We start from the raw sequence: 24943 nt of genomic DNA, 5'->3' as shown, positions 1-24943 counted from the left end.
CCTCCTGCCCCTGTCTTGGGGAGTTCAGGCAGCATTTCGGCGCCGTGGCTCAGCAGTCCCCGCGTACAGGCATTTTTGATGTTTCCCACGTTCCCTTGAGATCTGAGCTCGGCCAGAGCACAGGGGACCTCCTGTCTGAGTGTGATGGGGGAGGGTCTCCATCCTCAGAGTCCCTGGGCCACTGAGGACTCCTGCAGGCTCCCCAGGGGCCTGACCCTCCCCACTTTTCTAAAAAAAGTATTTATTTTTGGCTGCGTCGGGTCTTAGTTGCAGCACGCGGGCTTCTCTCTAGTTGTGGTACGCGGGCTCTAGAGTGCGTGGGCTTAGTTGCCCCACGGCATGTGGGGTCTTATTTTCCCAACCAGGGATTGAACCCACGTCCCCTGCGTTGGAAGGCGGATTCTTAACCACTGGACCACCAGGGAAGTCCCCTGACCCCCCTCTTGTCACCCCTGGAAGAGGCTCGCAGTGAACAGCTTTCCTGCTGCTAGTGCTGGTGGGCTCCCAGGGACGGGAACCAGGCTGGCTGGTGGGCCAGAGGGGCTGCAGGCCGGCAGCGCTCTCCCGAATCATCTGCTCGCTTTGCAAGATTGGTAGATGATCCCCCAACAGCTTCCAAACACACCCTGGTCGCCAGGGACCAGGAGCGAGGAGGCCAGAGAAGAAGGCAAGACTCGGGACTCGGGGGTGGGGTTCAGAGCTTATGGTTTATTGACGCGAGCACAGAGGCCCCTGGGACTTGTCCCTTGGATGGGGAAACAGCCACCCTGTCTGGGAACAAGACCTCCTCGCACAGAACACCACTTCCAGGAAGTGCACCAAGATGTGCACGGATAAACCCTGCAAGGCCGCAGGTGCATTTGGCAAAGCTGTGGAGCCTCGGGGAAGAGCGCAGGCCTCCGGGGCTGCCCACTTGGGGCTGCAGCCAGAATCAAACCCAATAGCTCATTCTGCAAAGGCCCACTTGGTCTCCATTTGGCTCGGGTCGGGGCCAGGCCCAGGAGCAGCGCAGCTGTACCCCCACCCTCTGAATACTGCAGACGTGGCCAGGACACCTGAGTCCACGGTGGAACTCTAGCTGCAGGGGAAGGGGCAATGGGGGGGGCCACATGATGGCCCAAGGAGGACAGGGGTCGCTAGGTGACCCAGGACCCCAGACAGACAGCCTGTGCTTCTCCTGTGAGGCCTGCCCCCCGTCGCTCTTCCCCCTGAAACACACCAGTTCCTAGTCCTGGATGCTGAGGATGGGCTGGGTCAGGGAGGCCGCGTTTCCCCCTGGGATTTCGGCACTGGCGCTGGCCCCTCTCCTGGGCCTCCCCCACCCCTGCTGCCTGGGAGCAGCCCCACCTGTGAAAGCAGGGCTCAATAGCTCTGGCTTTTGTTTTCCATATAAGGAAGGCGCTGGCATCAGTAGCTTGATTCTTCCCCAGCCCACTTACTGTTAAGAATAGATACTAATAATACTTAATCACCCCTCCCTGCTGGGGTGGGGGGAGGGGCCCTTAGTCCTGGCAGCATCGCCCCAAGATGCCCCGGTTTGCCCAGCACCTCCGGAATTCCAGTGGCGGCTGCACAGACTCAGTGCAACAGACTCAGTACAGAGGGGACACTGAGGCCCAGGGACGCACAAAGATAATGACCGAGTGACAAAGCTGGGGCTTGAGGAGGCGACCAAGGTTTCCAGACCAGTGTCCCCGGCTAGTGGCCCTCTTGGGACTATGACCCGAAGAGGAAGTGGGCCAGGACTCGCAGAGGCTGAAGGTGTCCAGTCCAGAGGGGAGGATGGCTCTGTGCCCAGGCGGTGCACGAGGCAGGGCTCCCTCAGGCCCCCACCCCAACCTGAGGGCTGGCTGATCCCTGTCCTGGGAGGGGCCGACGAGGGGGCCTCTGGCTCCCAGAAGGCGGGGCATTCAGGTTAGCCAGAGCAACACCTGGTCACTGGGCCACCAAAGCTGCTCTCTGAATTGTGACCATGCTAAAGATGCTTTCTACCAGGAGCCCCTGAGCATGTGGTCTCAGCCGCTTCATCCCTGCTGGGACGGGGTGGGGGGGAAACGCTGAGCCTGCAGGTGGCATCCCCCTGCTTCCTGGGGACTGGCCTTAGGAGGGGCTCTCACCGCCCTCCCTTCCCTGGGTGAGGGGGGCAGAGGCTCCCTCAGTGCAGCCGGGATCAGGGCGCGCCCTGCACAGCCTGTCCTGGGCCCTGCTACTGCAGGTGGACTCTGACTGCCTCCATGGGACCCTGCAGCCTCAGGGACCCGGCGCCATGCCCCCTCAGTGACATCCTCTAAAGCCTCAGCTAAGCCACCCACTGACCTTCCCAGACCTGCCAGCCTCTGCCTGTGGCAGCCTGCCCACCACAGGAAGCCCAGGTCCTCCCACCAGGTACCCCTCTCCCTGGGCCCTGACCTCTGCCTGGAGCCCTTGCCCGGCCCTGCGCTTTCAACCCTATACCCACTCAATGGGAGCCAGCAGGCAGGTGGGCTGCAGGCAAAGCAAGGCAGCAGAGGCCGCCACCCACAGGCAGAGAAGGACAGACTCCCAGTGGCATCCCCCCTGCCACCAAACACAGCCGGAGACCCTCAGGCTGCCTCGGCCTTGCAGAGCCCTTTAGGTGTGTTTCCTGTCGAAACCAGTTCAACTACCAACACACATGACCTTCTGGAACATTCCAAACAGCAGCAAGGACCCGCCCACTGGCAGAGCTCAGTCCCTCAGCCTGGGGTCCAGTCAGAGACGTGAGAGGCAGGGCCACAGTCACCCCGACTCTGGAGCCCCGAGGCCCAGCCCACATTCTCATCGGCGCATCACAAAGGCAGAAAACTCTTCCGGGAAGAATTCTGGCCAAAATTATACCATTCTGACAAAACAAATCCTGCTTTTGAAAAAACTGAAACGTGCTATCGGAACCAGTCACAGGCCCGGCAGTTCCAGCCTTGCCTAAAGCTAGCTGTTTAAGGCACTTGAATGGCTTATTTACACCACCTGGAAAAGTGTGTGTTTCAATCCTGATTTAGGGGAAAAAATCCAGTAATACTGCAAAAGAAGTTTCTCAAAAAAAAAAAAAAAAAAGCAATTCTTAAGTTTTCTAAGGAATAAAATAAGTGCTGAGCTCTGCTTAAGTTATATGACACAACGGGTCCTATTGGCACTGACAGAACAAGAACAAAACCTGAAATACTGCTTCTGAATTAGACTTTTCCCCGGAAAAAAAAAACCACAAACAAGACACACGTGTCTTTGTCTGAGCGTTCCCTCCCTGGTGCACGAGGGGTGAGCGGGAACCAGGGAAGTCACTGGTGGGCACCGCAGATCAGACCCCTGGCGCCGGCCCCCTTCCCCATGAGGCCACCCTCCCTACTTGGGAAGCCACTTGGCTTGGCCAGGACCTGCTGGGCACCAAGACCAGCCAGGAACATCAGTCCATACAAGCCCTCCCAGTAACGGGCAGTGAGGGGCGGATGGGAAAACTTTGCTGGACACCCAGGGCACTGGAAAATGTCTGCGGCTCCTGGTTCTGCCCAAAGGTCCCACACACAGAGTCCTGCTACCCTGCGAGCATGCCCAGTGTCTTTGGTTTGGCTGTGGCCGCTGCCTGTAGCCTCTGGTCCCACCCCTGCCCGATGGGGCCCAGAGCCTGTCCACTTCCTGGGCCCCTTCTCCTCCGTGAGGTCTCCTTCTTGGGCTTCCTTTGGACATCCCGCCATCCCACTGTCACCCCATCTGCTGTGAGCAGGCGATGCCCCTGGCAGCCACCAGGATGGGGTGACGCAAGCAGGGCCAGAGGCCGTGGGTGGTGTCGCCTGCCCACCTCCTGCCGTGTCCTAAGGCATCCGCGGGGGAGGATCATGGGGGTGGGGGGGGCCCGGACCTCCTAGCTTCTCGGCACAGCGTCAGTCTCTGGCTCCAGCAGGTCTCGGGGGTCCCGGAGGAAGACCACCATGACCGTGATGTTGTCGTGGGAGCCCCGCTCCCGGGCGGCAGCCACCAGCTCCTCAGCCACGTGCAGCCCGCTGCCCTGCTGCCCGACCAGGTGGCTCCGCACGAGGCCGGCCACCTCCTGGTGGGGGACCACGTCGAAGAAGCCATCGCAGGCCAGCAGCAGGTAGTCCTCGGAGCCCGTCAGCTCCCGCGAGGCCGTGTCCGCCTCCCCAGATACATAGGGCTTCTGGAAGACGTCCCCTGGGCGCGGGAGAGAATCGTGAGGGCCACGCCCCTGCTGCTGTCCCTTCCCCAGGCCCTGGCCTGCCTGTGGCCACCCTGCCTCCAACACAGGGTGAAAAGGTAGCTTCGCAGGGTGCCAAGTGCTCCAAAGGAACAGAGCAGGGCGATGCGACAGATTTGCCCTGTGTCCCCGCGGGCAGAGTCAGAACCCAGCAGGGCCAAGGGCAGCCCCCTACAAGAGCTGTCTCACTTCAGAGGGGACACAGGCTAAGGATGCTGTCCGGGTGTGGCCCTGGCCCTCCCCAGTCCCTGCGCTCCCTGCGCACCCAACGGGCGCCTCAGCCGAGTCGGGATGCTGGCTCTGCCTCCCATGCACCCTCTCCCAACCCCCTATCGCAGGAGAGAACAGGGCACAGCCTCGCCCGATCCTGCCCTGGGCTTCTCTCCTGCTCAGGCCTCCCCTGAGGGCTTCCCGCTGGTCCTCCTCCCCCGCTGTGGCCCACTTCTCCCCAGGGCACGAGCCAGACATGTTGCTCCCTGACACGGAGCTGCCCAGTGGTCCCCTCTCCAGTCCCGGTCCCCTTGGAAGGAGTCTGACCCTTCCTGGCCTCCACGTGGGCCACCTCCCGGGGTCCAGCTGTAAGGAAGGCACCATGTGTGTCAAGAAGCACAGAACATTTCAGGAGGCTTGGAGGGGCCGGGGCCACATCTCAGCGTGTGGTGGGGGAGCAGGAAGGGAGCGATTTCTCAGCCCTGGAGGGAGGTCTGAGCCCCAGACCAAGGCCCGGCAGCCACAGGAGAAGACAGGGTGGGGGAGGGGGTGCCGTTTTTCTCACTTTTTTTTTAAGATAGAAAAAAGAATCATCAGTGTGAAAGGTGGGTAGGGGAGGGTGAGCCTCATTTATAGACTGTCTATTAAAAATTACCTTTAGCACATACAGTAACTGCCAAGGGTTTCCTCTTAGATCTTTCTCAGAAACTGTTTTAGTGAATATAACTTAAGCTGCAATTATCTGTGCAGGATGCAAGTTTCCAAGGTGGCTACACCTGTGCTCTGGATTCACCAGAGCCCTTTTGCAATCTGACTGATGAGCAGGTGAGGCTGCATTCCCAGACCGCCTGGTGAGCACAGTCCCGGGCCCTGGGGCCCCCTCCCACCCCCCTCACCTCCTTACCGATGGCTCTGGAGACAGCCAGGGTCCCGTTGACCCTCCAGCAGTCCATGTGGGACACGAAGCCACCCAGTGCCTCGATGCGGTCCTTCTCGTCCTGCGGAGACAGCCAGGGTGGGCTGGGTAGGCCGCGTGTGCCGATGGGGTGCCCGCGCTGCCCAAGGGGAGACCAGCTGGTTCCACGGCAGCACTGGGAGCCGCGGCTTTGATCAACGCCCAAGGGAAGCCTTAGTGAGGCAGTGAGAAATGATGAACAACCTAAATCATCCCAAAGATGCAGGAATGGCTAAGCAGGTGATGGTGCCAACGAAGACGGACGGCCAGTCCCCGAGCAGCCTTTCGGGGTCCAGGAAATGCTCACGGCAGCAGAAAGAGCCAGAGCCCTGGGGTCCAGGTGGGGATGCTGTGCCTCCCTCAATGGACCAAGCATGTGTACCTGCAGCCACTCTGCAGGGCTAGATGAAACCTGAACCAGGCCCTGGATGAGCCCTGTGCCCCTGCGTTCTTGTCCTTCTCACCCCACCCCTACCCCCATCCAGGCGCTGTCCAGCTCCACAAAGGATGACGGTGCTCCAGGCCTAAGAGGACAGCACAGAGGCCTGGTCTAGCCATGAGTCCTAAAAACCGTTCGGTCCTATAAACTCCCCCGAAGGAGAGGTTTCCCAGACGTGAGCCTGCTGCCTGAAGGGCGGTAACACAGCGTCTGTGCTGGAGCAAAACCCCATTGCCCCGTGCCCTCCCCTGTGGCTCCCACCTCTGTTACCTCACCTGTACAAGGCTGGGGCATCCTGGGGCTCGGGGCACCCCTATCTTCACCTCCTGTCTCCTGGGACACCTACCGCCTCGGCTGCCCTCTCACCTCATCCTTCCCACCTGCCCGAAACAGCTTCCCCAAGGGCAAGCCCAGAGCTGGTGGCCGGTGGGTGGGTTCCCAGCGGCTTGGCTCAGCAAGGCTCCCTGCCCACTGCTTCCTCTCACCAGCCCCACCTCCTGCCCACTCGCCCAGGGCTGAGGGGCTGAGTGGCTCACCTGTGCGCTGCCCAGGCAGGTGGCCGTTCCTCCTATGCTCCCTGCCACAGGGCTGCGCTCTCCTGCTTCCCCCCTACCTCTGATGGGACTCGCCCAGTCTCCTGCCACACCCTCCCCACTGCAGACCCTGCAGCTCCACGCGTGGCCCCCGGGCCCATATCCCCAGCCCCTCCAGTCTTCACGGGGTGTCCCGCCAGCCCCCGCACTCCCAGGGAACATCCCAGCCCTCAGACCCAAAGCTCCCCGAGCTCCCCGGCCCTCAGACCAAAGGCATCACCACCCTCTTAGAGGCCCAAGGCCTCTCTGGCTCCCCATCCCAAAGCCTGGCCTCCCTCTTCTCTGTCCCTCCTGACTTGACAGGCAGGTCCTCCCCACAGCTGGCCAGCGACTACAGTGGCGTCTTTGTGACCCAGGCCTCAGCTTGCCCTCCGCTGGTCCGATCATTCCAGAAGCCATCAGATTCCTTACAAAGTGCCTCCTGCCCCAGGAGCAGTGGCCGTGAGTGCCTCAGTGGCCGGTCCTGGCTTAACCTGCTCTCTCCTGGACTCCAGGCCTGGCCTGCCGGGCCCACACCTGCCTTGGGATCCAGCTCTGCCTCCTTCCCTCTCATTTCCGCATCTCCCAGCAGCTTGTCCATGCCCTGCAGCTCTCAGCCCCAAGTCTGGTCCCTTCCAGCTCCGACTCAGCGTCACCTCCTCCCCCACAGCCCAGGTGGCTGACCACTCCCCACCTGTGTGCAGGAGAGGACCCTGCCCGTTAACTCCACTTACTGCGCCGCCTGCTGGGCAGAGGGCCCAGCTCTCCCCCGTAGCTCTGGGCTCCATGTTGCTGTGACAGGAAGGGCTCACGCGGGATTCCTGCCAGCTAAAGCCCCAAGCGTTATGGGACCCCCAGCCACTCGAGTCAGGCAGGGAGCCCTCCCCTGGAGGAGCACCAGGAGTTTCCTGGGAAGATGGTCCAGGGCTCCTTTACGTCCTAGTGCCCCTGACCGTCTGCCTGCCCGGTGGCCCCTTACCTGCCGCTCAGGTCTGTGTGGCTCCATCAGCTTCACCACCTGCCCCTGCTGCACCAGGACCACCTGGGAGTCCCCGAGCCAGGCCACGTGCAGGGTGTTCCCGGCGATGAGCGCGCACACCCCTGTAGTGCCGCTCTGCAGCCGCTGCAGGGAGAGGGCACACATGGGTGAGGATGGCGAGGCTGCCACAGGCACACGCCCCACGCTGGCCAGACACCGACCCCGGAACAGCGCTCAGAGGGAAACAGGAACAGACCGATGCACGCAGGGACCACGCAGCAGGAAAGGGGCATTTACATCAAGTCAGCAGAGCAGACTCTGCTGTTTCACGGTGTCAGAAAGCAGACAGGTGGGTGTCCGGGGAGCAGTGGGGCGGGGGCGGGGATGACCAAAGACAGAAGAAACTTTGGGGGTGATAAATACATGTTACCATGGTGAGGGGCACACGGGCATAGACACATGCCAAAACCTACCAGACGGTACTCTTTGGACAAGTGGAGTCTCTTATATGTTAATTACGTGTCGGCAAAGGTGTTTTTAATAATACAGCCTAAGCTAAACACCTCTGCTTCAGAGACTCCTTTCTTGACTATGAGCAGCGGCCCTGAGCTCCCGGGTGGCTGGGCTCCCACCTCAGTCTTAGACCTGGAAGGTTTTCTGTTTAGATTCAAATCCAGCCTTGTTGATTCTGGTGAGGTCTGTGTTCAGAGCATCTGATGACAGTGCCTCCTGCCCCCACCATGTCTCCTCCTGAGCCTTGTCGATGGGGCCAGGCCTGAGCTCTCTGGGCCTGTTTCTCCATCTCAGAAAGGGACACGATCTTAGTATCCACCCTGCTAGGAGCACCCCCGAGGTTCCGAGGTGAGGTTCAGTGGGCAGTAAGGTCACAGAGGGACCGGATGCGTCCTTTCTTCTTTCAGAAACAAACACCTCATCGCGGTAACTGCCGACACCAGCAGCCTAGAGAGACCTGCCCGGGGGGTGGTGTTTGGGGGGTGGGGAGCATCAGGTGGACCACGTGTTGCTGCTTCCCATTATTGCCCTTCGACGATGGTGCATTTTTCACAAATTGAAGGTTTGAGGCAACCCTGCCTCGAGCAAGTTTATCGTCACCATTTTTCCAACAGCATTTGCTCACTTCCTGTCTCTGTGCCACATTTTGGTAACTCCTGCGATATTTCAAACTTTTTCATTATTATTATTCTCTTTCATGGTGATCTGTGATCAGTCATCTTTGATGTTCCTACTGCAAAAAGATCATGACTCGAAGGCTCAGATGATGGCTAACATTTTTTAGCAATAAGGTGTTTTTTACAGTACGTGTGTTGTTTTAGATGTAATTCTGCTGCACGCTTACAGATGAGGGTACAATGTAAACATAGCTTTTATCTGCACTGGGAAACCAAAACATTCATGTGACTCGCTTTATCCCAATATGCACGTTACAAAGGTGGTCTGGAACCAAACCCGCAAGATCTCAGAGGTCTGCCTGTATCGGTGCTGTGTTTTGTTTTCTGTACTTTACGATGTTTAGACAAATCAAGGGCCTTCTGAATCCTGAAGAAAGTACTCCTCCCAGGGCTAATTCTTAAAGAGAGCAAATGTCTCGCCAGGGAGTGTGCCTTTTCTGCACAAGCCAGGTGGTCTGAGCCCATGTCCTCAGCCACCTCCTTGGTCCCTTGCCAGGCCAACATCTCCCTGGCCTGGATGGCTGGGGACCACCCCGTAGCCCAGAGCCTGTCAGGCTTATTCAAACCATCTGGTCCTCAGCTTGTGACGTGCCTGCCTACGGAGGTCACGTTGAAGCCTTGGGGCCACGCTTTCCTCTCTCTCGGCCTCCTGGCTGACCCTGGTGCTCCCTGTGTGGCCCTGCGTGGGGTGGCGTCTCCTCTTGGGAACCACAAGGCAGATGCCTCTGCATCTGTCATCCCAATGTACCTGATTAGGAGGAAATCCTGGGTGCATTTTAAGACAAGCTGCCCTTCCCCGTAAGGCCCTCACACCCTCTGCTGGAGCGGGGGCAGCCTCACACTGCTTCTATTCAAGCCCCCTTCCAGGCACGAGTGAAAGGACACGACTGCCAGCAGGGCTGAGCGAGGGCCTTCTGCCAGCACCAGCCACTTAGGCTTCCTTCCCTCTGCGAGGCCTGGCCCCTCTGGCCCCACTGCGGTTCTCACCTCTCGCCTGGCTTTCCAAAGGAACATCTCATCGGTGCAGCGGAAGGCTGCTCGCAGGGCCCCCGTGGGGTCAGTGGGCAGCTCCGGTCGGTGGGCAGCGACAGCGTGCACGTGCACAGATGCGTACCTCACAGCATCCACCCCTCCGTGCCCATCGAACACGGCAAAGTAGGCACGGTCCACAGAGTCCTGGGGGGGAGCGTGGTGGGGGTCACAGTTCTGCCGGCCCTGGGCCTGACTGAGGCCGCAACCTAGCCAGAGACTCTGGTCTGGGGGTGGAGATGGGCACTTCTGGGACAGGGTGTGGCAGGACAGCACGCTTTCCACCACTGGACAGGCTACGTCGGGGGGTCTGGGAGAGGATGACCCTCGGGAGCCTCAACTTATGCTCTGGGCCCAGCTGGGGGGAGCATGGGATGAGGGGAGAGGTGCCAGGTGGCTCCCAGTGGGTGGGGAGAGCAGGCTCAGCAAGCAGGGGTCCAGGTGCATGTGGTGCTGGGGCCTCCCGTTCCTTAGCCCCTCAGCCGGGAAAGCCAGGGGCTGGGGGCTGCCCAGGCCCAGGAGCGCTGGGACCTGGCCCCCTGACGGCAGCCGTGGTCATCCCTCCTGTCTCGGCTCCAGCCGGCAGCCCCGCTCGGCACCCAGGGTCCTCCCCCGACCTTGCAACCTCCCCCTTCCCGCCCGGCCCTCCCTGCCCAGGCAGAGCACTCACCGATAGGCCAAAGAGCAGGTTGAAGGCAGGGAGGCACACGTGCCGGTCCTCCATCCTGCGGCGGGCGTTGCGGATGGCGTGCACGGAGACCAGCCACTGCCGCTGTGGGACCCGGGCAGCCACGGGCACCTGCTTCTGCCACCGGCTGCACACTTCCCAGAGCCGGTCAAAGAGGCTCCGCGCCAGGCCCACAGCGTCCAGCACTGAGGGGCAGGACAGGGGGCTGTTAGGGAAGCGCCACCGCAGGCCCTTGGGGGCTCCCCACTCTCCACGCCCTTCCCGTGGCCCCTGTAGCCCGTTGCTGCCCAGGGCCTCCTGAGCACAGCAGCCTAAGAAACCGCGCGGACAGCCTGTGTCATCAGCATGAGAAGTGTCTGGTTTGGCAACACACACAAGGAACACCTCCCCCCCCCAACATGGCGAGGCCACGCCCCTCACGGGAGCCCACCCCAAGGAAAGAGCCGGATATGCAAAGATAATTTAAAAACAAGTACAGAAGCATTTATAATTGTGTATTAATTAGAAATAATATACGTCTAACAACAGAGTAAATTATGGTTTGTTCTCCCGGCGATGAATTAAGCTGCTATTTTTCACAACTAAACACGTAACTGCCATTTGGCCCAGCAATTGCACCCTGGGGCTCAAATCCCAGAGAAATGGAGACTAGTTCATGTGAGACATGCGCCCGGTGGTCCCAGAAGCGTTATCTGCAACAGCCAAAAGATGGAATCAGCCCAGACATCCTTTAACAGATGAACGATAAACTCCCAAACATCGCACCCCGAACAGTGCTCACAGGAAGGAAGGAAAGAGCTACTGACACACAGAGACCTGGGCGAATCTCAGGGAACCATGCTCAGTGAAAAAAGCCAATCCCGTGTGATTCCATTTATACGCATCCTTGAAACAGATTACAGAGATGGGTGGCTGTCAGGGGTTAGGGTGGGGAGGGGGTATTAGGGTAGCCATAAAGGTAACATGACATCCTTGTGGGATGAGATTACGTCATGATCCTAGTCGTGATATTTCACTAGTTTTCGAGATGTTACCATTGGGGGAAACAGGATAAAGATGCAGGGGGTCCCTCACTGTTATTTCTCACAACCGCACGCGAGGCTACGTTTACCTGAGTTTAATTTTAAAAAGTTAAAGGGTGAAACAGAAATAGACTTTGCAAGCATATGAGATGCTCATGTCACAACATTAAAAAAAATTGATATTAAGAAAAAATGTGGGGCTTCCCTGGTGGCGCAGTGGTTAGGAATCCGCCTGCCAATGCAGGGGACACGGGTTTGTGCCCCGGTCCGGGAAGATCCCACATGCCGCAGAGCGGCTAGGCCCGTGAGCCACAACTACTGAGCCTGCGCGTCTGGAGCCTGTGCTCCGCAACGGGAGAGGCCGCGACAGTGAGAGGCCCGCGCACCACGACGAAGAGTGGCCCCCGCTTGCTGCAACTGGAGAAAGCCCTTGCACAGAAACGAAGACCCAAGACAGCCAAAAATAAATAAATAAATACATAAATAAATAAATTTATTAAAAAAAAAAAAAGTTTAAAGAAAAAATGTGAAAAAAAAAAGAAAGAGAGGAAATTACACATATGGTTTGATCATGAGAACGTGAAAAGCCTTCGACCCGCTTGGGCCCAGAAGAGGCGGGAAAGGCATAAACCCCATAAGGTCAGCAGTGGGCATCTGCAGGGCTGGGTCTGTGGCTGAGGCTTTTCCTTAAGGACACTTTCTTGTGCTTTTCCCATATTCCACTACAACCAGGAGCTGGTTTTAAAATTCGTCCATAAATGCTTTGCTACTTCTCCCTTCGAGAATGGGGCCTAATCCCCTCCCCTTGAGGGCAGGAAGGAGGACCTCGGCCCACAGACTCCCCAGGCCGCTCAAGGGAACTGCTCGCTGGGGCAGGGCGGGGTTGTTGGAGGCTCCACCTGCCCGGCCACACAGAGGTCTCAGTCACACCTCCGCCCTCAGGAGTTGATTCTTTTTTTAAAAAAATTAATTAATTTTTATCTGTGTTGGGTCTTAGTTGCGGCATGCGGGATCTTTTGTTGCGGTGCGCAGGCTTCTCTCTAGTTGTGGCGTGTAGGTTTTCTCTCCAGTTGTGGTGCGTGGGCTCCAGGGCGTGTGGGTTCTCTCACTGAGGCGCATGAGCTCAGTAGTTGTGGCGCTCGGGCTTAGTTGCCCCGCGGCATGTGGGATCTTAGTTCCCCGACCAGGGATCGAACCTGTGTCCCCTACATTGGAAGGCAGATTCTTTACCACTGGACCACCAGGGAAGTCCCAGGGCAGTGATTATTATAACACCCGAGTGATGCCAGTTTTGCAAGAATGGCTTCGAGAGACTGATGTGACTGTGTTCTACTCCCATGACAGGGGTGAACCGTTGAGGGCGGCGGGCCCAGGCCTGCTTGGAGGGCAGGGCCGGCCGAGATGTCCTTCCCCTTCCCCAGCCCGCAGAGCCCCCAGGCCTGGCTCTAGGGTGTCAGCCGCGCAGTTCCTTCCCGCCAGCAGGTGGCGCTGACTTCCCGCTGGACGTGGGCGGGGCTGGCGGGGCGCCCCTTTGTGGGCCGCGCGGGCAGCAGGCTCTGCAGAGGACAAAGGCGGTCTGTCACCCGCACAGCCTCAGGGCAGGAATTCGGAGCTGGGCTGGGCTGGGCTGGAATGCAGCCGGGCGGGGAGCCAAAGAACAGGGTGGGGGGCGAGGCCACGTGTGTCCCCCCCTCCTGGCTCTGCCCTCCATGTGGCATTAATGCTGAGTTTAAAGGGACATAACTGGATAGTAATTACGTGAGTGGTGGAGGTGTCAGGTAACCATCTGCAATGCATAAATGGACCGACTGGACACATTGTGCACTTAAATTACACAGTTACAAGTCAGTTATGTCTCAATTAAAAAACAAACAATAATAAAGCAACACAGTCCAATAGGAAATGGCAAAGGAGGGGAAATCTGCTGAGGCTCCGGCTGCCCCCGCCACCCCCCACCCAGGGCTGGACCCCAGGACCCACCCTGCTTCTCTGCATCCCGACAGGCCCACAGCCCTGCACCTTCTCCAGCAGTGTGGAGGAACTGAGACCCTGCTCAGGCGGGGCTCACCCAACACTCTGCCAGGGCCTGGCCCACAGGCCCTCACTCTCTGCAGTTCTGGTCCAACGTGAACCGACTTTTGGATGGAATACAGTTGGAAGGAACTACTAGGAAAGGGACAGAAAGGCCTGCAAAACAAGGGCCCTGCCTGATTCGAGGCTCATTCCCATCCTGGGCTCCTCTGGCCGCTGACCGCTGTTCCAGGAGCAGGACACAGGCCTCTGTGGCGCCTCCCCAGGCTCTCAGGGACCCTGGAGTCTCCACCTGACAAGGGTCCCAACCTGGATCAGCTGAGACACGGCCCAAGCTCTGGGTTTTCTACCACTGGACCCCAGGACCGGCTCCCGCATCACCACCCACTTGTCACCCGCTGAAGTGGAAGAGCGTGTGGGTGAGGCCCGTTGGCACCTCGGGCTCCTCCTGTGTGACCCAGGACAGGGCTGTTTGTCTCCCGGGCTGCGGCGCTCACGCCGCTGGCTCCACGCTGGGGAGGTCTCTCCCCGCGTCTGGGCTCTGCCACCCTGTCGTGAGCACATGAGCCCAGCGCTGCCCACAACCTCCCTGTCTGCCAGCAAAACGGGAAAGGAAAGGGGGGCCAGGTGAGCCCTGATGCTCCCCTGCAGCCTGGCCCCCATCTGGCTGGAGAGTGTTGCCCAATAAGCCCAGGGCCCCAAGAGGGAGAACTCACGGGTCACAGGGGCCTCCTCCTCCTCCTGCTCCGGCAACTTCCTGAACTCAGAAAGGTCCGTCTGCAGCAGCTGGGAAACTGCCTCGTGGGCCAGGCAGGCAGCAAGTGGCGGCGGAGCGCTCCTGGGGGCACGAACCCGGAGTGAGGGGCTGGCTCCTCAGCAGGATCCAGCACCCCAGAGCCTGCCCCACACTCCAGGCAGAGACCCCCAGCCCCTTTCTGCTCCCGGAGGCCCTTCCAGAGGTAGCGGTGACCGCTCACACTCCACGTGCACCCACGACAGGCAGCTCGGCCTCTGGTCCTCGTGCAGCTGGACGGCCATCCACGCAGTACCATTTATGGGGGCCTCACTGGGGCTGGTGGGGAGGGGGAGTCACAGACGTGCGAGCTGCCTCTGTTGGCCTCAGTGGCCAGGCCAAACTGCCCGACGTCCAGCCTTATACCAGCTCCTGGTCCCCAATACCAGCTGGGGACCCTTGGGGGTTGGGGAGTCCTATAAGCTGAACTGTGTCTCCCAAAATGTGTATGTTACAGTTCTAACCCCCAGTGCTTCAGAATGTGACCTTACTTGGAAACGGGGTCGCTGCAGATACAATGAGTTAAAATGAGGTCCCACTGGAGTAGGCTGGGCCCCTAATGCAATAATGCTGGTGTCCTTATCGAAAGGGGAAATTCAGACAGAGACCCACAGGGAGATGCCCTGTGAAGGTGAAGACTGAGCCTATAGCCTAGGACCTCCAGCAACCGCCAGAGGGACCAGCCCAGCCGACATCCTGCTCTGGGACCTCCAGCCTCCAGAATCCTAAGACAATACGGTTCTGTTGTTTAAGCTGCCCAGCCCAGTGGTGCTTTGTCACGTACGTCCCAGGAAAGGAATCCAGGGAGCGTGGGACCCATGGGCAGTGTCTGGAAGATCAGGCTGTGTGCAGCCCAGGGGGTCCCTGGGCAAGGCAGGCTGTTGGGACAGCTGGTGAAGGGGAACCTGGGGAGGCAGCATGACCTTGGTGTGGCTTGAAGAGAGACATGATATGATCCAATTGGGCTTTTTAATTTTTATTTTATTTTTTTATTTTATTTTATTTTTTTTGCACTTTGATTATTGTGCTTTGCTTTACTGCACTTTGCATACACTGCATTTTTTTTAACATCTTTATTGGAGTATAATTGCTTTACAATGGTGTGTCAGCTTCTGCTTTATAACAAAGCGAATCAGCTATACATATACATATATCCCCATATCTCTTCCCTCTTGTGTCTCCCTCCCTCCCACCCTCCCAATCCCACCCCTCTAGGTGGTCACAGAGCACCGAGCTGATCTCCCTGTGCTATGCGGCTGCTTCCCACTAGCTATCTATTTTACATTTGGTAGTGTATATATGTCCATGTCACTCTCTCACTTCGTCCCAGCTTACCCTTCCCCCTCCCTGTGTCCTCAACTCCATTCGCTAGTAAGTCTGCATCTTTATTCCCGTCTTGCAATTGGGCTTTTTTAGACCTCCTGGCCTCATCTTGGAGGGTGGGCCTGGCAGTGGATGGGAGGGGACAGAGCAGGCATTGGGCAGGGGACCGGGCGGGTCCGCAGTGGGTCTCAGGTTCCACTGAGGTCAAGAGGCCTGTGGCCAGCGGGCACGTGGTCTGGGTGGATGAAAGGGGTGGGGCAGAGAGCGGCCGGAACAGCTGGAGAAGTGGGGTGACCCCAGGGGTGCCACCTGGGGCCGAGTCTGGGAAGCAAGACCTCGATGGCTGCTTCCAAGGTCAGACAGGCTGTGCAGAGCAGAGCTGAGGGTCAGCGCAGGCAGGAGTGGGAAAGCAAACAAGGGGGATGGGAAGCCTCCAGTACGGGACAAGAGGGACACTAGGCAGCTCCGGGAGGTCGGGGGGTGGAGACACCGAGGCCAGTGGGAAGCATTATAGGAAATTCTTTCCACAGGCTCCAGGGCCTGCCCGCCTAGCCCCCAGCCTCGGGGGCCCGCTCCAGCCACGAAGGCCCCTGGCTCCCCGAGTATAAGGGGTGGCTCCATCCCCCAGCTGTCCCTGCAGCCTCTAGGACTCATCCTGCATCCTGGCCTGTCCCTGAAGGCTGGGCCGGGTGGGTGGGCACATCCCTCTGGGCGTCCCTGGTGTGTGTCTACAGATGGCCTTAGGGATCTACTGGGATGAATCTGTCATTTTTTAAAATGAGATAGTGACTCAGGGGAGCAGCCTCTGGACCTGCCTTTAAAAAACAACCAGCCATGGACTTCCCTGGTGGTGCAGTGGTTAAGAATCCACCTGCCAATGCAGGGGACACGGGTTCGAGCCCTAGTCCGGGAAGATCCCACATGCCACAGAGCAACTAAGCCCATGAGCCACAACTACTGAGCCCACGTGCCACAACTACTGAAGCCCACGCGCCTAGAGCCCATGCTCCACAACAAGAGAAGCAACCACAATGAGAAGCCCCAGCACCGCAATGAAGAGTAGCCCCTGCTTGCCGGAACTAGAGAAAGCCCGCGCGCAGCAACAAAGACCCAAAACAGCCAAAAATAAAAATTAATTAATTAATTAAAAAAAAAAAGAAAAACAACCAGCCAAGTCATGAGAAGTGCGTTCCTCTGCCGTGTGGGGATTTCCTGCCAGCCTCTGGGATTTCCTTTTTCAGGGCGGGGAGAAGTGCACCTCTGCGCCGGGCGCTGGGGGCAGGGAGGTGGCTTCCGGCCATGGGCAGCGGACAATGCCTGGATGTGGGCCCCAGCCTGGCTTCCTGGCCGCCCTCCCGTCTCATCCAGGGGTGATGCCCGGCGCCCCGAGGCCCCTAAAGATGCCAGCGATGCCTCGGAGACCAGGACTAGGTACCCAAGAAATAAGAACCGCTCTTATTTGGCCACTTTGGGGTTTCCAAGGAGCCTCCAGTCTAGAAGCAGAAATGAAAATGCACATCAGTGGCTACAGTGTCAGGGACGCACCACTTAGGGACCTGAGAGGTGACCGCTGACCACAAGGGGAGGATTGGAGGTAAATCACCGCAGCCCCAACCTCGTGATCTGACTTCTGGACAGTCTCACGCAGGATTCCATTTACAACCCGAAAAACCCCGCGGACCAACACATTTGGGCCTGGATAGCCAAGAGCCTGCACACGAGCTGCTGGGACATGCGGGTAGGGGCCCTGACCGCCAGACGTGTGTAGACGTGTGACACGTGTGACATGTGTCTACACAGTAAAGAAATACTGTGACAAAAATAAATCCATTAAAATGGCTGGAAAATATGAGACTTTAAAATACCACGTTTTAACATCCTTCAAGGTTGGGAATTCCCTGGCTGGTTAAGACTGTGCTTGCACTGTCGAGGGCCCAGGTTCGATTCCTGGTCAGGGAACTAAGATCCCGCAAGCCGTGCGGTGGAACCAGAAGAAAAAAAAAAATCCTTCAAGGTGGATTCATGGGGGGCCTACAGGGGCCATGGGAGCCCACCTGCACCACCCCTGTCAGCCTCAGGCTCTGGGGCTGTGAACCCTGGCCTCTTGCCGATCACCGATGGTCTCAGGCCTGCTATGTTATCTGCTAATTAACGGGAGCTCAGTCACCCCCTGTGCTCAGGGCCTGGCGCTCTCCCCACCCCCCAGCCTCGCCCGCTGCTCAGCCTTGAGGGGCCTCGCTCTACCTTGAGTTTCCCCCTACTTGAGGGGGAAACTTGAGGCACTCGCCCTTCCCCATAACTAAACTCACCCCCCAAGGCCCTGCCTGCAAGAAGGTCCTCTCGCCCTCCTCATGCCTGGCAGGGGCACCAGCCCTGCCCAGTGGCTGCTGGGGATTCAGGGCCCCTCAATGTTCCTTCTGTCCCCCAAGTGCCACTGTGGTGCCTGGTGGGCGCCAGGCCCTCCCTCCTCTGCGCTCCCAGCCCCTCGTCTCTCCCATATCCAGCACCCAGACCGCCAACGTGGCCTCGTCAGGCCCCAGGCCCGCTCGGCTCCACTGATCTGCTTTATGCCACCTGCCTCTGAAATATTTTCCCAAAGCAAAACAAAGCAGCCCGCATCGCCCTCTGCACACACCACACCGAGGGACAGGTCACCGGCATTTCCCCCGAGCTCCACGGACGCGGCCCTGGAGTGGGCCCGCAGCCTTTACGTTCCCATTGCTGACTGTTACGGGGCCTCGGGTCCCACCAAGCAGGTGCCCCGGGGGTGCGAGAGGGTGGGGCTGACCTGCCACGAAGAAAGAGCACTTGGGGACACGGAACACCACCGCAGAGGCCGGGGCGTGTCCCAGCACAAGGGGTAACCCAGTGACTAGGGCTGGTGGGTGCGGCCCCTGGGGAGGGACGAGGTTCACAGGGGCCGAGTGACCCACCAGCCCTCACCCATGAGCCTCCCTTGTGGCTGCTGGTGGCGCACGGCTCCCCCGACACCTGCCAAGCTGGTCATGTCCCTCTCTGAACCTTGTCTTCACGGCCTGTGAAACGGGGACAGTGCCACCACCTCTCAGGTCTTGGTGGCCAGGGGACTGCCAGGCCTCAGGCCAGTCTCTTAGCCTCTGCCTCCCTGACTGCGAGACAGGATAGAAATGGGACCTACCGCTAGCACCCATCAGGGGTTGAACTGTGTCCCCCAGAAAGGTCCGCTGAAGTCCTAACCCAGTGGCTCAGGACGTGACCTTGTTTGGGATTAGGGTCTTGGCAGGTATAAGATGAGGTCACACAGGAGCAGGGCCCCTAATCCAAAAGGACTAGTGTCCTTACAAGAAGACGAGAAACACAGACAGACAAGGAGGACGCCTGGTGACAACAACAGCCAGTCTGGGGTGATGTGTCTACAGGCCAGGGCACACTCAGGACCAGGCGACACCAGAAGCTAAGAGGAAGGCCTGGAGCGGCCCTGACTTCCGGCCCCCAGGACAAAATGAGATGGGGCACTTCTATTGCTCTAAGCTGCCTGGTCTGTGGCGCTTGGCGGTGGCAGCCCTGGGAAACCCACGGGGCTGGCAGGGGAGTTCTGCGCAGACCGAAGTCAGCAGGAGCGGAAGGCAGGGGGTGAAGGCAGCCAGGGTCAGGGTTGTGCCCTGTGCTCCCCTCCCCCTTCCATCCTGGGCCCCTGTCCCGGCACCCACACCGCTCACCTGCTGCTCAGGAAGCCCATGGCCAGCTCAGCCAGCTCGCCTTCCACCTCCTCCTGGCTCAGCATCGTCCCTGGGACCTTCCACGGCAAAGGGCTCTCCGGGCCCAGCGGGGCTGGGAAGTCGCGGAGGAGCACGTCCAGGAAGCTGGGGTTCTCCTCTGCCTTCTGGCTATTGTGCTGTGGGGTTTCCGAGGCCATGCCCAGAGCATCCCGGGGGGCTGCTGCTGGGTCGTTGGTCTTCATTCTGGGGAGAGACGTGAGGGTTGGCAAGAATACAGTCGATCGGCGCCCTGAGCTGTGGGTAAGCGCACCCTCGCCCTACAGCGCTGAGTGCCTCACTTTCTCTGCTTCCCCTTGAAGCATTGAGGGGCAGGGGCAGCACCAAGCCCGGGGCTCCAGGCAGAAGAGCGGGGCCACTGGGCCTCACACACAGTTCCAGGGCCCACGTGGGAGGGACAACCCTGAGAGGGGACTGGTGGGTGCGGGGGAGCCCAGAGAAGTGGCTTCAGGAGACAGAGCCCGGGGCAGAGGGATGTCCTGAAGGAGGAGGAAGGCATGTTCCTGTCAGAGGACGGCCGGTGTGGCCAGAGGCAGGCAGGAGAGGGACCCAGGGCCAGGCCATGGAGGCAGGTGGATACAGCCAGAGCAGGGGTTCCACCTGACCCCGGACCTGGGCAGCAGGGAGGTGAGGAGGTGATGCCACTGGGCCTGGGAGCCTGGAAGTCATGCCCAGAGGGGGGCAGGGCTACCTGACGGCACAGTGGCAGGGTCATCGTACAGAGGGCGTGTGGGCAGGAGGGAAGCAGAGGGTTAACCCAGGAGAGTCAGGGCCTTTGGGACATGGTCAAGCCTTATAAGTCCTCTCAGGAGGAGTCCCAGGCCTCCTGAGGCTTAAAAGGTTTGTCCACGTCCACAAACGCCCCGACTGTCCTGGGCTTCAAATGGGCTGGAGGATGGGGGATACAGGGGGCTCACTGCCCACTAAGGATCAGAGCTCCTAACTCAGCACAAGTCTCCTGGAAGAACAGAGACAGGACACAGCAGACAAGCAGGCACGGGGGCGAAGGGGAAGGGGAAGCAAGATGTGTCATCAGTGGAGGGTCTGGAGGGCAAAGAGTGAAGCGTAAAGGGAGGTAAATTAAGAAAGAGGGAATTCCCTGGAGGTCCAGTGGTTAGGAGTCGGCGCTTTCACTGCTGGGGCCTGGGTTCGATCCCTGGTTGGGGAACTAAGATCCCACAAGCCATGTGGCACGGCCAAAGAAAGAAACACAAAACCTCTCTCATCTGTCAGAGAGGAGAATTGGAAGTTAATTTCTTGAAGTAGACACACATGAATAACACAGAAACTGGGGCGCTTGTGATGGAAGGTTCTGGGGACAGGCTCCCACTCATGGCCATCCCTCCTGTCTGCTCACAAGTGAGTGCCACAACACAGCTCCAGGCCGCAAAAAACAAACAGGGAAACAAATGAAGGACATAAGATAAAGAACAATCACGTGAGAGCAAGCCAGACACCGCGTTATAAACACGAGGGTTTGAGACTGTGAGATGGGGGGCCGGGCCGGGCGCCGTGGGGGTGGTAAGGGCGGGGAGGAGGCAGCCAGGCCGGCCTGAGCCAACGATAAACAACAGGAAGGTGGCGTGAACTTCCCAGGAAGCTCGGACACCCTTGGGCAGGGAAAGAGGCCAAGCTGCCTCTTCTGCCTGTGAAATGCTCTGGCCTGTTGCATAGAGGAGAGAAATGTGAGTGATGCAGAGCTGCCCCAGGCAACACTGGCCCCAGCTCCCCTGCAATTGAGTCCAAACAAATACTCGAGGCCCTGATATCACTGGTGGCCCAAAGCACGCTCATTAGATACGTGATTGGGGTCAAATGGTGCTCACTGACCTCCCAGGGCGCATGGGAGGGCCCACAGCCGAAAGTAAAGCACCGAATTCAGGCCCTTCAGGCCCTTCACCTTCGACCTCGCTGATGGTGGTGGGGTTTTTTTGGGATGCAGGGGCCTCCTTCTTGCCTCCCAGCCTTGGGATGCTGTTCCTTGGGCCTGGACCCCAGTCCTGTGAGTCTGTTTCTCTGGGGGTTGGGAACCCCTCCCCTCTGCAGCATCAAGGCCTGGTCTCCGCTGTGCCCCTGTGCCCACTGCCCCATGCCCAGGCATGACTGCACCTGAGGGGTGCGGGCTGCTACTCTCATGGCCTGGCCCAGCCCCGCCTTTGCTGGACAGGTGGGCATCACCAGGACCTACCAGGCTTGTTTTCGCATAGCCTGGCAGAACAAAGGGCCAGGAAAGGAGCCGGGACATGGCTTTCCTTCTCTGGGGCCAGCTGAGGTAAGGGACAAGAGTAACTTCCTTACTTGCCATCTTCTTCTCAACCAGCTCCTGGATCTGTGACCTACCCCAGCTGATATGAGCCTGGGGCCCGAGATGACGGCGGGAGGGAGAAATTTCTGCCCAAAGGGGCCCAGAGGCAGCTCTGGGAGGGTTAGGAGGGGCAAGGGCAGGACCATAGCCCTGAGCTCTCCAAGGACCAACTGAGGAGCTGGTCAGGAAGGACGGAGGCCAGCAGGCAGGTAGTGGGATGGGGGGATGCGGCGGAGCTGGGCCTGGTGTGGGGGTCCTGACCAGGGAGCTGGTGAGAGGCTGCGGCGGGGATGCGGGGGAGACTCCTGCATGAGGACCTTGGGGGGGGCCGTGGGAGGGACACTGGGCCGCCAGCCCCCACTGCCACCTGCTCCACCGGTCTGGCCAAATGTGGCCCGAGGCCAGGTCCTCCAGCTCCTGGAACGACGCCCCTCTGCACTGCTCATCAGCAGGAATAACGGTGCTGCAGCTAATACCCGCCAGGGGACTGCAGGGCCACCACCCTCTGAGCGCACTTCCCTTGCCACCTCTTCTTACACCACCACCCCCAATACCCCGTGTTATTACCCTCACCTTTCAGGCAGGGCGTCAGCGAAAGGGCCAAGTTACCCAGCCAGGGTCCCAGTCAGGCCAAGGTGGGACTGCGGAGCCTGGCTGCTAACTGGACGGAACCCTGCCCACCCCTCATGGGCCGCCGACCCTGGGGCTGGCCGCTCCCAGGCCCCTCTTTCATTTCTGTGCCCATCGCCCAGGTGCAGCCCTGAGAGCTCCGGCCCTGCCTCTGCTGAAATCCCCACACCTGGGGCACAGCCGTCTTCACGGCTCTATAGTACTTCTGCTCGCATCTGACTTGTAAAAGCCCATTTTTTTTTTCCATTTAAAATATTTATTATCCTCCAGTTTAACCGTTTTGACTTCGAAGCTCAACCAATGTGTGTTTGTACAACTGTGTTTTTCTCGGCGGTATGGACAAGATACTTGTCAAGTCCTGTTTGATTTCAGAACAGGAGTGAAGAGAGAAACAGCAATCTTTAGGAAGGGAAACTGCATCACTGTTACAAAAACATCTATTCACAGTTAAACGTTTTTCTGCAAGTAGAGAGCCTTATTCTTTCATTCATAAACAAACACTGGGAAGAGTATGGCAGAAACCCTTCCAGATCTTTTCCCACATATGTATTTTTTTTCTTTTTAAAACACTTATGGTAAACTATACATAACATACAATTTATCATTCTACCCTTTTAAGTGTACAGTTCTGCTGCATTAAGCACGTTCACATTGTCGTGCAAATGCCACTTTTTACAGGCTTGACTTCTCACAATATTATAAGCTGTACTCCCACACCCGGTCTCTCGGCTGTACCACGGCCCTCCGTGCAAGGCCCCTTTGTGCACAGCTGCTGGCACGTGTGGGCAGAGGGAAGATGTTGGCCTCCTCCCAACACCCCCCTGTGGATGGTGTGGGCTGGGAGGTGCAGCCTGAGGCCTGGCCCCTTGAAAGAGGAAGCTAAGACAGTCTGCTAAAGGTGGTGGGCAGCAAACAGGTCCTAAGGACAGGGCTGGCTTCAGGCCATATCGCAAAGGAATTCTAGGAATGAACGTGTGGAGGTTTGCAGAGTGGTCTGCATCCTGTTTACCTCTCACAACTATGCTGAGTACACGCTGTTGGACTCAGCCAGGTTGCAGTAAAGAAACAGACTCAGGGAAGGTCAGCAACCTGAGGCCACACAGGCAGGAAATGGCAAAGCCGGAATCAGGTGGGGTCTTCCCACGCCTTTGTCACTTAGAGCTCAGTTGCAGGAGGAAGAGTGAGCTGTGACAATAGGCCGGATATGGCACAAAAGCCAGCAGTGAGCTTCATGTTCTATCTCCCATGGTGGGAGCACAACTCACCCACAGAACTCGCGCCAGGGAATGTCATTAGGATGTGTCACTCAGGACGTGTCACTCAAGACATGTGTCCAGCTGAGTGGAAGGCTGCGGGGAGGAGTCCATCACCACTGACTAGGCCCCACTATGTTAAGCCCTGCACTAAAATCCCTACAATCAGCTGCCATATCTCCCTGTTGCACAGAGAGGCTAAGGGGCTTGCCTGAAGTCACACAGCTGCACTGCTGGAGCCATGGCCTCCCTACCGGAGGTTCAATCTCATACGCGTCTCGCTAAAGCTGCTGTAGCCCAAGCACTGGCTTTAACTAAAACACCTTAAATACGCTTGGGGGAGGGCCGGGTGGGGGCAGGCCAGGGGTGATGGCGCTGGGGCAGAGCTGCAGTCCGGCAAAGGTGCGGGGACTTCTGGGGTAAGGGTCTGGGCAGGGGCCCGACCAGATGCTCCCGTTGGGGCGGAAGGGAAGGAGGAACTCCAAGCAATGGGGGCGCGTCAACCCTCAGCACCCCATCCTGCTTCACGGCCCTCGGCCCCCCGGCTCGACCACACCCCCGCGGGCCCAAACCCCACCGCTGCACCCTGGGCACGCAGCCCCCAGGCCCGCCCCGGGCTCCCCGGGTCCCGGCTGCCGCCCCCGCTCTGCAGCCCCCACTCGGCTCCCAGCCCCTCGCGGCTCCCCATCTCGGCCTCCCCAGCTCCCCAACCCGCCCCTGCACCCCTGGCGCCGCCGTCGGAGCCTCCCCCGGCGCCGTCAGCCCACCACCCGCGCCCCGCGGCACCCCGGGTCCCCACGGTCCTCACCTGCCACTCGGCCGCCCGGCGCCCTCTAGCAGCTCCTAGCCGGCCCCGCCCACTTCCCGTCCGGCCGCCGCGGGCGCCGCGCAGGCGCAGTCGGGCCCAGGCAGGCGGGGTCGGCTTCTGCTGCCCCCTGGCGGCCCGCTGCGCGCGCCGGCGGCCCCACTCGCCGGGCGAGTGCACCTGCGGCCTGCATCCCGGCCATTGCGGCAGGTCTCTACCTGTGGTGGCTGTGTAGATGGTGCGGTGCCCAGAAATTAGGCAACTTGCGCAGTCAACAGACGGTTAGCAGCAGAACAGGGATGCGAGCCCACACTGCCCAGGGCCCACGACACTTTTAGGGACGGTTAGCTTCCAATGGCCACAAACTCACACACATTTAACATCTACAGGTCTGGAGATCAGAAGCCCATAAGGTCTCAATGGGCTAGTTCAAGGGTCATCAGGGTGCCTTCCTTTCTGGGGGCTCTAGGGGAGAACGTTCTCCCTCCTTTTTCAGCTTCTAACTGCCCCGCCCCTTGGCTCATGGCCCCTCCCACCTTCAAAGCCAGGACTGAAAAGACCCTTGTGATGACCTTGGGCCACCCAGATGACCCAGGATAATGTTTTAAAGTCAGATGAGCAACCTTAATCCCACCTGCAGCCCTGATTCCCCTCCACCACGTCACCTAACAGCACAGTTCCAGGGACAAGGACCTGGACATCTTTGGGGGTCATTTTTCTGCCACCTTAGAAGCCCAGG

The 24943-nt window shown here is 59.0% G+C and overlaps 1 protein-coding gene across 1 annotated transcript; it reads right to left on the bottom strand.

Moving 5' to 3' along the window:
* Positions 1 to 689: 689 nt before the first annotated feature.
* On the bottom strand, positions 690 to 24286 carry PPM1F (protein phosphatase, Mg2+/Mn2+ dependent 1F). The gene is made up of 8 exons (XM_036823735.1): positions 24208 to 24286; positions 19155 to 19397; positions 14057 to 14178; positions 10270 to 10472; positions 9558 to 9746; positions 7381 to 7524; positions 5340 to 5433; positions 690 to 4182 (listed from the first exon to the last, which is right to left on the bottom strand). The coding sequence occupies exons 2-8, from the start codon at positions 19394 to 19396 to the stop codon at positions 3875 to 3877; spliced, it is 1302 nt and encodes a 433-aa protein (XP_036679630.1). The 5' UTR covers position 19397; positions 24208 to 24286; the 3' UTR covers positions 690 to 3874.
* Positions 24287 to 24943: the final 657 nt, after the last annotated feature.

Source organism: Balaenoptera musculus, chromosome 14 (assembly GCF_009873245.2).
Source record: "Balaenoptera musculus isolate JJ_BM4_2016_0621 chromosome 14, mBalMus1.pri.v3, whole genome shotgun sequence".
Classification (NCBI taxonomy): domain Eukaryota; kingdom Metazoa; phylum Chordata; class Mammalia; order Artiodactyla; family Balaenopteridae; genus Balaenoptera; species Balaenoptera musculus.
The sequence above is the reverse complement of the archived record's forward strand: the minus strand, read 5'-3'. Positions and strand labels throughout refer to the sequence as shown.

Bases quoted from the DNA above. Each gene is read 5' to 3' on its own strand.
- PPM1F (XM_036823735.1), bottom strand. From the start codon at position 19,396: ATGAAGACCAACGACCCAGCAGCAGCCCCCCGGGATGCTCTGGGCATG. The intron at 10,473-14,056 runs GTGAGTTCTCCC...CCTGCCCCTCAG, and splicing joins GGAGGAGGCCCCTGTGACCC to TGCTGGACGCTGTGGGCCTG. The intron at 5,434-7,380 runs GTAAGGGGCCAC...CTGTCTCCGCAG, and splicing joins CACACAGACCTGAGCGGCAG to GACGAGAAGGACCGCATCGA.